This window comes from Serinus canaria, chromosome 26 (genome assembly GCF_022539315.1).
Source record: "Serinus canaria isolate serCan28SL12 chromosome 26, serCan2020, whole genome shotgun sequence".
NCBI classification, from domain to species: domain Eukaryota; kingdom Metazoa; phylum Chordata; class Aves; order Passeriformes; family Fringillidae; genus Serinus; species Serinus canaria.
This window is the reverse complement of record NC_066339.1, coordinates 1,315,729-1,329,990: the sequence shown is the minus strand read 5'-3', so window position 1 is coordinate 1,329,990 and position 14,262 is coordinate 1,315,729. Positions and strand designations below refer to the sequence as shown.

General features: G+C 50.4%; 1 protein-coding gene across 3 annotated transcripts in view; it reads left to right on the top strand.

Moving 5' to 3' along the window:
• Window positions 1-14,262, top strand: part of LGR6 (leucine rich repeat containing G protein-coupled receptor 6) — a 164,801-nt gene that overhangs the window by 84,239 nt on the left and 66,300 nt on the right. For all 3 annotated transcript variants that reach the window (XM_018922252.3, XM_009097410.4, XM_050985225.1), the window contains exon 4: window positions 221-292. In XM_018922252.3, coding sequence (XP_018777797.3) covers window positions 221-292 — 72 coding nt within the window. The remainder of the gene's footprint in view (window positions 1-220; window positions 293-14,262) is intronic.

Below are 14,262 nucleotides of genomic sequence, written 5' to 3'. Positions count from 1 at the left end.
TTCTGCTGCACCTCCTGGGCCACACTGGGCTGCAGCTCACCTGCCAGCTCACCTGCCAGACACCTTAAACTTGCTTAAGAGCCCTGGCTGGCCAAGTGGTGCTTCCCAGCTTTCCAGCAAGAGCCCAGAACAACTTCAGAAACAAGCAGCAGCATCCTCCATTTCGTGTCAGGCTGTTGTTGTTGGGTTTTTAACAAAGTTTTCTTTCTTCTAATTATAGGATGTTGCAGAACAATCAGCTGAGCCGCATCCCTGCAGAGGCACTGAGAGATCTTCCAAATCTCCAATCTCTGTAAGTCATTAAAAATCAATGCTGCGAGCTGCACAGTCCCTTGGGGACCCCAGGCTTCCCAGCATTTGAGTCATTAGTTCCTTTGTCAAGGATGTTCTGTTCCTTCTTCCTTTTCTTTTCCAATTTATTCAAAGATTACTGTCACTTAGAGTGGAAGGGAGGGGAGGGCAGTTTTCAAGGAAGAAACACTGCCTTGGTAGAGGATGTTGAAATTACAGCTCCCCATGTGTGCATTGTGATGAAAAGGCCACCAGAGCCAATGCATATTTCAAGGAACATTGGAAAACATCCACCCAAAGAGTCTCTGTCCTCTGCACTGTGGACCACAGTGGGGAAAGGACCTGCCAGTGAGCACAGAGATCACTCTGGGCTGTCAAAGGGCGAGCTGGGCTGTTTTACCCAAATGGAGAATAACTGTGGCGGGGTAGAACCGCTGGAAAGACTTTGACAATTCAGCCCTGGGAAGAAGCTGAGGCTGTGATTGTGCTTTTCCTGTAAAGGAGCTGTGCCCACAGCAGGTCTGTGCTCCTGTGTTCCCTAAAAATCACAGCACTTTGGAATTGTGCTGTTTCCTGAGTATGGGCAGAGTTGAGACCAGACCTTGGGAGTGCCAGTGGATTTAGGGAAGGTGTGTTTGGTGCAGGGAGCACAGCTGAAGCGTGTAAGAGCATTCTGAGCTGGCCTGAACTGTTGGGGAAGATGAAACAGGAAAGCCTTACAAATATGATTGCCTGGCAAAAGATTTTGAGAATATAGAAACTATAAGTGAGATTAAAATGAAAGCAAGCTTTGACATCCCTTAGTTACTGAACAACGGGAAAACAATGGTGTGGCCGGCTGAAGGTAATCCCCTCTTTATGAAACAATACCCTCTGCAAGCAGGCAGCTCCAAGGGGCAGAGCAGACCCTGCCAGCTTGGCAGAAGAGGTCCGAAGAGTAGATTTAAAGTTTAAAATGTAGCACAATATGGTAATGTAGTGATTCTTATAAGCTGTATGTAAATACTATAAGATTTGTATGCTCTACTAGTTCAGTTAGCGAGAATCAGAATATTCAACACAAAAGATGATTTATTGTATTGTAACGAGAACTTCACTCTCTTGTTCTCTTGCTTTTACTCTTGCTCTTACTTTTCTATGCTCTTAGCTCTTGCCTTTTACGTTGTTACCCTCTCATCCTCTCTCTTCTCTCGGGCCTGCTCCGAGCTGCAGCTGGCAGCTCCCAGCAGAGCCCTGTACCCACGCCCTTTGCAATAAACCACAAGTTCCACGACCTGGCTTCAAAAATCTCTCGTCTCCGTCCGTCCCGGCCGTGCAACCCCCAGTCTCGCCCACACTGAACCACTGAAAATCTGACCTTCTCCCTTAATCCTGAACTTCAGTCCCAGTCTTACACGGCCCTTTTATCACATAAATGTCAGCTGGGAGCAGTTTCTGGCAGTCTCCTGCCTGGAGCAGGATGATCCCAGATACTCAGGGGGGCAGCTGCAGCTTTGTCTCTCCAAGCACAGAGATTCTCCTCTCACTGGTAGCCTGGGGCTGTTCTTCCTGGGGAAGAAACTTTTTCTCAAGTCCAACCTAAACCTCCTAGAAGGCAATTTGTGGCCATTACTCTTTGTTTGATCACCTGGAACCACCCTGAAGGGCTTGGCTCCATCATCTTTGGTTGCAGGTCCCTGGCAGTTCTCCTCTCAGCCCCTTCTCTGCTAAGTGAAACCAACCCTGCTCCTTCCACCTCTGCTCATGGGGCAAATGCGTTGGGACCCTGGCTCAGCCACTGCCCCTCCAATGGACCTGTCTCACTCCTCCTCATCCTCCTTACACTGGCCACCCCAAAACTGGGCACAGTTCTTCATGTGTGGCCCTCCCAGTACCCAGTAGGAGTTTCTGTAAATATTAATTTAAATATTAATTTGCAATGGGGGTGTTGGCTGTGCAGGATATAAATGTTCTTTCTGCCAGAAGAGATTTGAAACATTTGTTGTTGAAACATCCTTGGCACATGGTTGTGGTTATTATTAAATTGTGTTGACATCACCACCAGTGCCAGAGTCAAGACCCCCACTCCAGGGATTTTGAGATCAGGTTGTTTTCCAAGTGACTTCTCTTTCAAGGGAAGCATGGCATGGAAGGCTGCAGGTTCTCTTTTCTGCCTCTGTCAGGGTCGGGATTGAAAGTGCTTGAGATGATATTTTGTGTTCAGACTCAGATGTTTATTTTTCCTTATCTATCTTACAGTCTCACAAGCAGTGAGTTCTGCAGTATTTCACTAACAAGCTACAAAAATGGCCCCATATCTATCACTACAAAGTCTTTAAAAGATAAACTATCCAGTTAAGAAATGACACCTAAATTATTTTCACTTTCAACCCAATAAATAATCCCTCATATCCCACAATGCAGACTTTTCTGTCCAGTTACACAAAACCACCCAAACCCATGGAGAAGAAGGTGAAGAAGAAGGAGCAGCCTCTACTCTAAAACCTCCATCTTGCTTTATTACTATATTCTAAAATGTTAAACTCTAAGTTTTCCACCCTGTGATATCACACACCTCTATTCAAACTCCACACCCACAATCCCAGTTCTGTCATTCCATTCTGGAAGCTTCTCCATGGCCTCAGGTCAGTGCAGTGTTCTCCTGGGGGTCAGTGCCTGTCAGCACAGAAAGTCAAATTCTCAGCACCCAGGGTTCCAGCAGCAGGTCACTGCCCCAGGAACATCCCTTCCCCCCTCTCCTGTCTCAGCTATGCCCTGCCAGTGGGTGACAGCCAGTGCCACCAGAGCCCACGGCTGCAGGGAGCCAGCCTTGGCTTCTGAAGGTTCAGCTGCTGCCACAGCCACCACTGCAGCTCTGGCCACCAGTCCTGGGGCATTCCCCACTGCTGGGGGGCAACCTGGGCTAGGGCTGGGAGGTCCTCATGCTGCATCTCCTCAGCCCACTGCCCCTGCTAAAATACCACAGGGCACGTGAGAAACGCAAACCACCCCAAGAAGACACCTGCAGCACTCTGGGGTTGTTTAAGGGGCAGGGTGGGAGGATCCCTTGTGGGAATTAGCACTGAGGTACCTGCTCCCAGTGCATCTCGAGGCCACCTCACCCAGGGTGGTTTCCCCAGGTGTCTCCAAAGTTGAGTCAGGACCTAGGGCCACCTGGGATCCAGTGCTCTTCCTGCAGAAACTGAAGAGTAAAAGCAAAATTTTTGAAGAAATAAGCTGCTTTAGACAACCTGAGGGAGACTAGGCTTGGAATAAAATCAGAGGGAGAGCATCTGGGCAGGTCTGGCTGGGACATGGCTAATGCCTGTCCCAGCAGCACTGCTTTCAAGAGCTGCAGCCACAGTGGCCAGAGACTGCTGCAGCCAGCTGTGTCCTCCCTGCCCCCAGAACAAGCTGTCCAAGCTGGTTGGTTCCCACCCAAGGTCTGAGGTGACTTAGCAGGGACCTCCTGCCTTTCCTGAGCAGCCCTGCTCTGTGCACCAACCTGTCTGGGCTGCTCCTGCCCCTCAGAGTTCCCTCAGCCCCTCACCCCTGCAGTGCACAAGCAGCCACACCTGGTCCCTCTGGGCTCCTTTGCTCCTCCTCTTCTCATCATCCATTTTTAAGATACCTGACCTCATTTCCCTGCAATAGAGCCACATCTTCTGTGCCTTCCCCAGCTCTTCCTGAGGCTCAGGGTCCTTTCCCAGCCCCTCATTGTTTCTGAACCCTGTCCCAGACCCAGCTTGGGCACAGGAGGGACTGGGACTGTGACCTCCCACTCTTCCCTCTGTTTTTTAAAAAAAAACCCAAACTGTTAGTCTGACAAGACCTGAGTTCAGAATGGGAAAGGCACCGACACCTTCAGTCCTGCAGAGCTGCTCCACCCAATGCTCCCAACTCCCCCAGCCAGGCCCACAGCATTTTCACCAGGCACAGTGGGAGCAAGGAAGTTCAAAGGAAAACTCCTGCTGAGAAAATAAATTTTTCATGGGATGGGGTCTAAAGTGCCCCTCCATCCAAGTGAGCCTCCAGACACGTTCTCATGGTCACAGAGTGCCCAGGGCTTCTTTAGAATCAGAGCACAGAATCACAGAATCATCACTGTTGGAGAAGACCTCCAAGATCAGCCCAGAGCACAGAGTGCCACATCCAGACACTCCTTGGACACCTCCAGGGATGGAGGTGGGGACTGCACCACCTCTCTGGGAAGCCCCTTCCAGTGCCTAACAACCCTCTCAGTGAAGAAATTCTTCCTGAGGTCCAACCTGAAGCTTCTCTGGCACAGCCTGAGGCCATTTACTCTTGTCCTGTCAGCTTTACACAGGTGACTGATTAACACCGTTTTTGGGAGCCCATTTGAGAACTGGCAGAGCATATAAAAATGTAAAGAAATCTATAAATATAAAGCGTACTGGGAACAGCATCATCCCCTGTAGCAGATCTGTTGGGACCTTAAATGTTATCTCAATCCAGCCCCCTGCCACGGGCACTTCCCACGAGGCCACATTGCTCCAGGCCCTTTGCCAACCTGGCCTTGAACACTCCCAGGGACAGGGCAGCCACAGCTTCTCCGGGCAACCTGTGCCAGGAAGATGAAGAGCTCCAGGAGAAGATTTCTGTAACAAAGAGCAAGCAGCAAATGAGTAACTTGTGTAGGTCTGACATCAGTGAACCCAGCTCACCCATCCCGTTCTGTCTGTGCTTACAAGAGTTCAGGGTGAAGCCACAGGAGATCAGTCACATCCCCAGCTGTCACTTCTGCATGTGTGCCCCTGAGGCTGGCACAACTCTTTAGCCAGCTGGGGGGCAGTCTCTTCTGGAGGCAAAAGTTTCAGAAGTGCTCTATGCAATGGAGAACTCTTCCCTGTCTGGGATGGTTAAAGGAAGGGCAAAAAGTGCTTCTCAGAGGGATCCTGAGCACAGATCACCCCCAGGCTGTAGTGAAACCTGCCCTGAGCACGAGAGGACAGGAGGGAGCTCTGCTCCAGTGTGGGTATTCCACAGGAAGGCTATCCTCCAGGGGAACAGGCACAAGCCAGCTCTGCCTTGCATTAGCACCACACCAAACTCCTCTTCTGCCTCAAGCCTGACTTCTTTAAAGTGTGGAGGGCATGTGCAGACAAAGATGTTGATTTGCACTTTCATATAATCACCGAATCATCAAGGTTGGAGGAGACCCTCAGGATCACCTAATCCAGCCACCAACCCAGCACCACCACCCTGACCGCCACACCACATCCCTGAGGGCCACGTCCAGACACCTCTTGAACACCTCCAGAGACAATGACTCCACCACCTCCCTGGGCAACTTATCCCAGTGTCTGACCACTCTTTCAAAGAAAAAATAATTTCGAATGTCTAATCTGAATCTCCCCTGGAGGAGCTTAGGGCCATTTCCTCTTGCCCTACCCCCACCTCACTATAACCTCCTTCCAGGCAGCTGTGGAGAGCAGCTTTCTCCTCCTCCCACAGAAGCTGCCCTGCAGAGACCCTTGGGCAGGGTGAGGTGCCAAGAACCAGGTCTGGTGACACAGCCCAGTGTGGCTGCAAGGCACAGCCCTGCTGGGGGTGGATGGGACATTTCTGAGCACACACAGAGTGTGACAAGGTGGTGCCACTGCTGTGCCTCACACTGGGGCAAACATGACCTGGAGAGCATCCTGGGTCTCACCCTGTGCTGCTCCCCTGGGGGAGTGCTTGCAAAGTCCTGCAGTTCTCCTCCTAGCTCATGTTCAGAGGTGCTCTCCACCCATCAGGAGTGGCACAGCATGGACTGTGTCTGAAGGGGAATACAGGGCTGAGATGCTTTGCTTAGTTTCTACTGCCATGGCTTCTCCAAATGTGGCTACTCACCTCAGACCAAGAGACTCCATGCAGGTCTGCATTAGAGTGATTTTTTCCCCCCTCTTTTTCAAATATCTGAGTCATTTTCCACAAGTTTATGAGACTCCTGTGTATCCATTGCCAAAAACTTTGCCAGCCTGGAACACCCAGAGGTCACCCACAGCACAGTTTTCAGGAATTACCAGTCAGGCCATGTGAGCCCCAGTGTCTTTGTGCTGCTCAGAGACTCCTTTTTTCCATTCAGAAGGGGAAGTGGCTATAAGGCACATCATGACAGTCCATGAGTTACCAGGCTTGTATGGCACTTGTGAAATGTAACTCTCTGTTTGCATGTTGGCTATACATCCTAAGCAAGCAGCACAGCTGGGAAGGGGGTGACAATGGGAGCCAACAGGAGCGGGGTGGAACCAGTACCAGACAGAAAGGGATTGTGTGGTGGTTATTTTCTTGCTCTTTCAGGTGTTTACATTTAGTGTCCCTGTTTGTCGTTCTGGGATTCAAGCAGGATTTGAAGGGAAAGTGAGCATCCCTCAGGGACAAACTGACCCAGGAGAGGAAAGGCAGACTTCTCAAGGACCAAGTTTTTTCTCAGGATTACCACAGAAGCAGGAAAACTAAGTGGAGACTGAGAGCAACTGTTTTTAGCTAAGTTCTATCAGAAAGACTTGTCCATCAGTTCAAGAGATGAGGTGACCAGACAAATGGGACAGAAAGGGATGTTCTGGCCACTGTGGGACAGAGAGAGGCTGGCATTCACTGCCTGCACAGCACAAAGGTAGATCTGAAATGCAGCAAAAAACTGTGTCAATGAACTCCTGTGGTCTCCAAATGGGGCAGCTGTCTTGGCTTCTGGCATTTAGAGAGGATGAGACAGGACACATCACCCAAGTTTTGGAATTGAGCTGCAGGGTCCCTTGTGGCACTGCTGCAGTCCAAGCCTGGCTCCCAGGCAGGAGGAGTATCCAGACCTGCCCTGAGGTCCCTCTGCGTGCTGGCTGAGAGTGCTGGGCAGTGCAGGCAGCTCCTGCAGGCTCTGCAGGGTGCATGCCCTGAGATGAGGAACCCTGGAAGTCTGCAGGGAGTCTGGGAGGCCCTGACAGCAGGAGATCAGCTTTACATACCTGCTTGAGAAGAGGGGAGGCCAGGCAGGAGGAAACTTCAATAAATGCTGTCTCTCAGAGGGCAGAAGAAAGCCAATCCTCATTTTTATCCAAAGGGGAACACTTTGAATCTCCCATCTCACTGAAATATGTCTGAACCATTTTTTTTCCCTGGCTTGCTGTCTGTCCAGTGAAGGATCTTCAGTAACTTGGGCTCCCAGGGAGCCAGTGTGCCTCATATAGAGTACTTCAAATTACTGTTCTGCCAGTGCTGGTTCCACAGCATGTCTTTTGTGGAGAACACCACCCTGCCATGAAAAATTCTGCACATCTGAAGTCCATGGGTTGGCAGCTCTGAGAAAGCTCCTTAGCTGCAGACAGGTGCCCAGGTGCTGATGCAGGTTGAAGTTCCCTGTGCAGGGTGATCAGAGCCAGGGACACAGGCAGAGCCTGAGCTCCCTGCTCCAGAGTGCCTCGACCACAGGAAAGCCTGGGGCCCTCTTGCACTGCACATGCACCCCCTGTGCCTCTCACCTCTGGCTTTGTGGCAGCCTGAACACATGGCTTCAGCTGCCCTCTGTGCCAAGAGCAGGAGCTCTCTGCACCTGGGTCCTGCTCACAGCTGGCTCTAAATGACCAGGTAAAAAAGGAGAAACACAGATGTCACAAAGACCACGCTTACACTGCTCTGCTTCTCCCCCTCTTCTTGCCTTCTGATGGGCACCTGTCTGCAGCTAAGGAGCTTTCTCAGAGCTGCCAACCCATGGACTTCAGGTGTGCAGAATTTTTCATGGCAGGGGTGGTGTTCCCCACAAAAGACATGCTGTGGAACCAGCACTGGCAGAACAGTAATTTGAAGTACTCTAGATGAGGCACACTGGCTCCCTGGGAGCCCAAGTTACTGAAGATCCTTCACTGGACAGACAGCAAGCCAGAAAAAAAAAATAGTTCAGACATGTTTCAGTGAGATGGGAGAGTCAGAGTGTTCCCCTCTGGACTCTGCTCTTGGACATTCCCATTTCCCTGTGTGATCCCCCATATCTTTCCTAACCAAGGAAGATGCAGCTCTGAGTTCTGGCAAATTTCAAACACAGTAAGAGGCCTTCCTCCTGCAAACTCTCCCTCAGGGGCTGTGAACCCCAGCCAACCAGGAGGAGGTTTCCATCCATCCCACATACCTCTGTGCCAGAAGGGCATTGGTAGGTCTAGCTTTGGTCTGACCCAAAGCTTGGCTGCTCCATGTTGGACCACTGGGTAAAAGCAACCATTGGTCATCAGGGACCTTCTGCACCATCCCTCCTGAAAGGGTTTGGCTTTCCCCAGCCAGTGTCCATGGGTCATTCTGTCCATGGATGTCAGCCGGCTTGAGGGGCAAGTGTCACCCCCACCCAGGTAGCCCCATCAACATCAGACACCCCTGTGCTTACAAAACCACCCAGCAGGTCCTGCAAAGATGCAGAACCAGACCTGCCCTGCTCCCTGTCAGCCACAGGATGTGGAGACATCACTCTCTGGAGCCCCAGCTGTCAGGAAGGACACCTTGGCAGCTTTCTCTAGATGAATACAAAGAGGAATTTGGATTTCAAAAGAAAAGTCCAAGCTCTGGAGACGGAGCCTCCTACCAAGTATGAGGGAGCTGTTTCCCAGCAGGCTTGATTTATCTGGGAAGCATGTTGGGAAGGCCAGTAGGGAGGATTAGAAAGAACACGCACACCTGATGGCAATGCTCTGAGCCCTGCAAGGGCTGCCAAGGCCTTACATAATGCTCAGATGCAGTTGTGATCCCCTGGCAGTGTCTGGCTGCCAGTGGTTTGTAGGTGCAGTAACAACATACCATGTGCATTCTGGAAGAGTCGTGTGTCAGTCTAATTAACGACTTTGTGGTTTGTGAGCACTTACCTAAAGCAGATGGGCACTGTGTCTGTTCCTCTGCCAGGCAGAAAGAGTCCAAGGTATTTCAAAGTGAGCAGGTGCTATAAATTATAATTACCAAGCTTGTCGAGGTAGAGAAAGCAGAGAGAAAAGAAACCTGGTGGATTAAGAGATCAAGATAAACTCCTGGTTTTTTTCTTTTTCAAATGCCTATGGAAAGCTTTTTTGGGAGTTTCTTGCAGATCAGCATTTTGGGAAGGTGTTTAACATGTGTCTGGCTCCTCAGGGTGAGTGCTGTCTGTACCAGCCTGGGGGGGTAGGTAAGATTTACCCAGGTAGAAGAGTTAAAGCCTCAAGATCCTGCACTATGAGACTGAGCTCCCCTTACCCCCTTTCCACACTGCACTTTGGGTTTTCTCTCATGCCCCTGGCAAGATGCTCCATTCTGCTGGCAAAGCCTTGGGGGCAAGCCTGGTGGTTCATTCCCTAGCTCTGTATCCCATAAGGATTGACTCTCTTGCTGTTGGGCTTGATGGCATCCAGGAAAACAACCTGTGACTGGGTCTCCATCTTCTTCTATCTCTTGGCAACTCCTCCTGTGTGCAGAAAAGTAACTGCTTCCCTCTCTGCCAGCATGTGCCAGTCCCCTACAGCCAACCACACTCTGCTACCCTGTGGCTAGTGCAGCCAGTGCAGAGGTAGCCACTGTCAGCACCAGCATGCAGCAGCCCCATTCCCTGTGATCTGGCCTTGCCCTCATTTATTTCCCATTTCTCCACCACACTCTTGCCTCCCTCTGGAATATTTGCAGAATTCTCCTGCCACTGTGCCACAAACCTGCTGTTTCCAGTTGAAATCAGCCAGGGGCTCCCAGAGGAGCACTCTGGTCCCATCAGCAGCATCCCCACCAAGGGCACCTTCTTGTTTGTGACCCTTCTGTGACAGCAGTGCTGTCCTTTGCTCATCTGGCCTTTATAAGCTGAGGGGATGCAGTCTGGAGGAGAAACTGTGCCATAAATGTTGTTCTTAAAAATACTGAAATCATCTTCCTGTTTGCTAAAGCTGTAATTTCCCATTATATTCTGATTTCACTCCAGCTGTACTTGACCCATAATCATTAAGTGCTAAATCAGCCCGACATGTAACTCCCTGTACACAGGTTAATTGTACTCTAACTAAAACAATCCACTTCCTCCATCCCGTCAGTTTGCCACCATTTGGACTCCTGTGGAAATGCAATAAAGGCTGCTTCCTCCCCTGTCCCTTAAGGCAGGTAATTATTTTCATACATATGGCCAGAGATTAAAATGCAAAAAATGACTTATAGCAATTTGAGAACATGTGGACTTTGATGTAGACAAAGGAGGAAGGCTCTTCCCACCAGATCAGATTCTCACAAGCATATAAATTCTTATGACAGAAGGAAGAAAAAAATTCCTTTGGAATCAACATGGCCTGAAGAGCTCAGTCTGTTCATTCCTCATTTCACTTCTTTGATCTGTTTGAGATTTGACAGTTTGCTGTTCATAGCAATATTCTTCTCTATAAATCCCAGGTGATGCTGTGAGCTTTGGGGAAGGTGCTGTTTCCATGGGTTGTTTAGGGGATAAAAGCCACAAACTGATTCCTCTAAAGTCAGAACAGCACCGCAGTGACTAACAGCTCTGCTGAAACAGAGCTCTCTTGTGGCAAGCCCACCTCAGCTCTGATTTACTGTCTACAGAGTCTTTCTGGAGCACAGAAGGAGGCCAGGGAAGAGCAGTGAGGTAGCTCTGATGGAGTGTATGAGGATGGGATGAAACCAAGTGACTGCAAATGTTTCCCTGGTGCTGCTGCTGCTGAGCACACGGGTCCTTGGATTTCCCCTCTTACGGACACCTCTGCAGCAAGAAAAGGAGCCCAGGGTGGGCATCACAGTGTCAGCAGCATGCTTTCCTTCCACTTGTGAGGGCACTGGCTGCTCAAAACCTTCCCATCCCAGCTCTGAAATACCCTTTTCCCTGAGGCCTCTCTTCCCATCAGCCAGCTCTGCACAGCAGCAGAGCCGAGTCAGGGAGCTCTGTCCCCACTCCTGTTTTCACAAGCCTGATCTCCATTTTGGCACTTCAGGCTTTAATGATGTTTCGCCAAAGGAGATAGGCTGGGAGGGTCCAAGAGCAGACATTCACCACATTCAAGTGACCACTGCAGGCAGATGTGCCGCACATCTGGATGCACTGAAGTGAATTTTCAGGCACTGATGTGGTGTGGTGAGTCTTTGCTGAAGTTTGGTTGCTGCTAGTGTTCCTCAAAGCTGTATGGAAGCAGGAGCCTCTCTGGCTGCACTGCCATAATCCCACCTCCCAGGTACAGGTTGCACAGCCTGGGAGTCACCTGAAAATGGCACAGTGGCCAGACAGGGAAGAGATGATACAACTTTGTTTCAGGTGGGCTGATGTCCCTAGAAGGGAATGATGTCTTCTCCTGAAGCCACTTCTCATCATTTGATCCATCAGTGATAAAGCAAATCCAGAGGAATTACTGCTTTTTGGCACAGCCTTTGAACAGAACATTCTTCTGGTTCTGTGTACCTCGGGCTGTCCTCCAACCTGCCATGCCCCAGCTCTTCCCTCCAGCCAGTCTGAGCTGCCCCTGGAGATCTGTGTTTGTCACTAGGACTGGCAACAATAGCTTAGCAAGATCAGACCAGGTTTGAGGAGAAAAAGGTGCATTAGGAATACAAATGCAGTTCAACATTCCAGTTTTGGATTCATTCCTCTGTTTATTTAGACCTGACCCAAATCCCAGGTCTGGGTTCAAGAGTATCCCTGACTGGGAAACAAAGTGCATGGCTGGACCTTATTTCCTGTTCCAGCAGCTTTCTCTGCCATTCAGCTCATCACCCCAGGCTGTTCAGAGTGTGCTCCCCAGTACCTCTGAAAACCATTTTTACTGCAATGATGAGCAGCAATGCATTTTCAAAAGCTAAAGTTGATGAAACCACTTAGCAGAACATGCATCACTCCCTTTTATTGGGGCAAAACCTGTATCTTGGTCACTGTGCTCTTGCTAGGACCACAGAAGCAGCTCCCTGCAGCCCACAGGTGACAGCAGGGGGATCAGCTACCATGGTGTTTGGCTGATCTTTAGATCAGCCAAAGAGCCCTGGGCCAGGTTTGTAGCTGGGATGTTGAGTGCCTGGGACCAGGGGACTGGTGTCTTTGTGCCTCTGCTGTGGCTGGGCTGCTGGATCCTTCCCTCATGGTGGAGGATCCTAAAATACTGCCAGGAAGGAGATCAAATTCTTCTGAGTCACCAGCACGGCCTCACTACACAACCTTCCTTCACTTTGGATAAGTTTCTGCTGTGCCCACGTCTCCCTCAGGCAAACCAGGTGGATTTGTCTCCCCTGACCGTGGCTGTCTAGATATTACCTCACCCCAGGAGCAGTGGAAAATGATCAGCATCTGCAGAGGGTGAATCATCTCTTATCTCAGAGCCCTCTCTGGGGGATGAATCACTCTCTGGAGGAATCTGGTTTTCTCTTCTGGCTATAGAAAGACCCTATAACTGATTTCAAGTTCTGTGTGAATAAGGCTGGGTGAGATGTGGCTTTCCTGCACTTGGAAGGCAAAAGAAAAATGTCCCTGTCCCCACCCCTCACTTTCATCCAGCAGAATCAGCCCCCCAAGCTGGCACACCCCATCAGAGCAGGGCTGACCACCTCTGCTCCCCAAGCCCCCCGCACATGGCCCAGCCACATTTGTGTAGCCCTCAGGGAAATCTATCAGAGGAGATCATCTCACCCAAAAAAATACAAATGCAAGGAGCAGCTTACCCTCTAAACAGGGAGGAATTTCTCTACACTCCAGAGCTGGAGGGATTTGAATCTGCAACTGCTGTTCTCAGAGCAAGTCAGAAAGGAGGCATGGCTGGTGGTACATCACAGACATGGATTTTTCCTGTCAGTAGGAAGAACTCAGCTGGTCAGATTAGAGTCTTTTCTGCTCAGCAGTAAAAAACCATGAAATGCAATGTGGTTATCCCAGTACAATGGTCTCAATGGCATTTTTAAGAGGAAGATTTAATGACCACACACAAGCTGTTGAATGTATCATCTTCAAGGAGCAGTTCACTTTAGCAGTGCCACAACAAATCCTTGCTGCATTTGTTTTTCATTCATTACTTGCTGTTTGTCAGCAATGAGTTGCTGTGAAGTTTATGTAAAGGCAATGTCAGCAAAATTCAGTCAAGAACTGGAAAATAATGCAGAAAAAAGAGCTGTCTGCATGAATTGGCATCTCCTCCAAGGATAGTGTATGGAGATACAAGACAGAGAAACTGCCCCAGCTGCATCAGCTGCCTCATCTGTGCTCACGATGTGTAAAAAGCAGCAGCTTCCTTTCTTTCTTTTGAAATCCTTTCCTGGAACATGCAGAGTAGGTAATCCAGGTCCCAATGACCTTGAGTGGGGCCAGCATGTCCATGATGTCAGCTTCTCTCTTGAGACTTCACTTTCTAATTTCCTCATTCACTGAGCTGGTGGTTGGCAGCACTTGGAAGGGGGTGATGGTCATGGTGGTGGGGATGGGAATGGTGATGGGATGGGGATGGGGATGGGATGGGGATGGGGATGGGATGGGGATGGGAATGGTGATGGGGATGGGTGATGGGATGGGATGGGATGGGGATGGGATGGGATGGGGATGGGATGGGATGGGATGGGATGGGGATGGGATGGGGATGGGGATGGGGATGGGGATGGGATGGGATGGTGATGGGATGGGGATGGGGTTGGGGATGGGGATGGGGATGGGGATGGGGATGGGGATGGGGATGGGATGGGGATGGGGATGGGATGGGGATGGGGATGGGGATGGGGATGGGGATGGGATGGGGATGGGGATGGTGAGGGACTCCCGTACCACACCCCAGCACCTCCAGAATTCATACTTGTGCTGCCAATGAAGTGGTCCCAGCACAGGGAGGTGTTTGGAGCTGTGCTTGTCCAGCAGCTTGGCAGTGACTATTCCTGCCTGGCTGTGCCCACCAGGTGCTGCAGTCACCTCCAAACTTCTCTCTATTGACTGTGGCAGTGCAGCAGGGCCCCTGGTGCTCACATTTCTCCCCAGATTGTTTCCCCCTTTCTCTGCCCACACTGCAGTGACTGCAGAACCCACCTTTCAATAAGCAG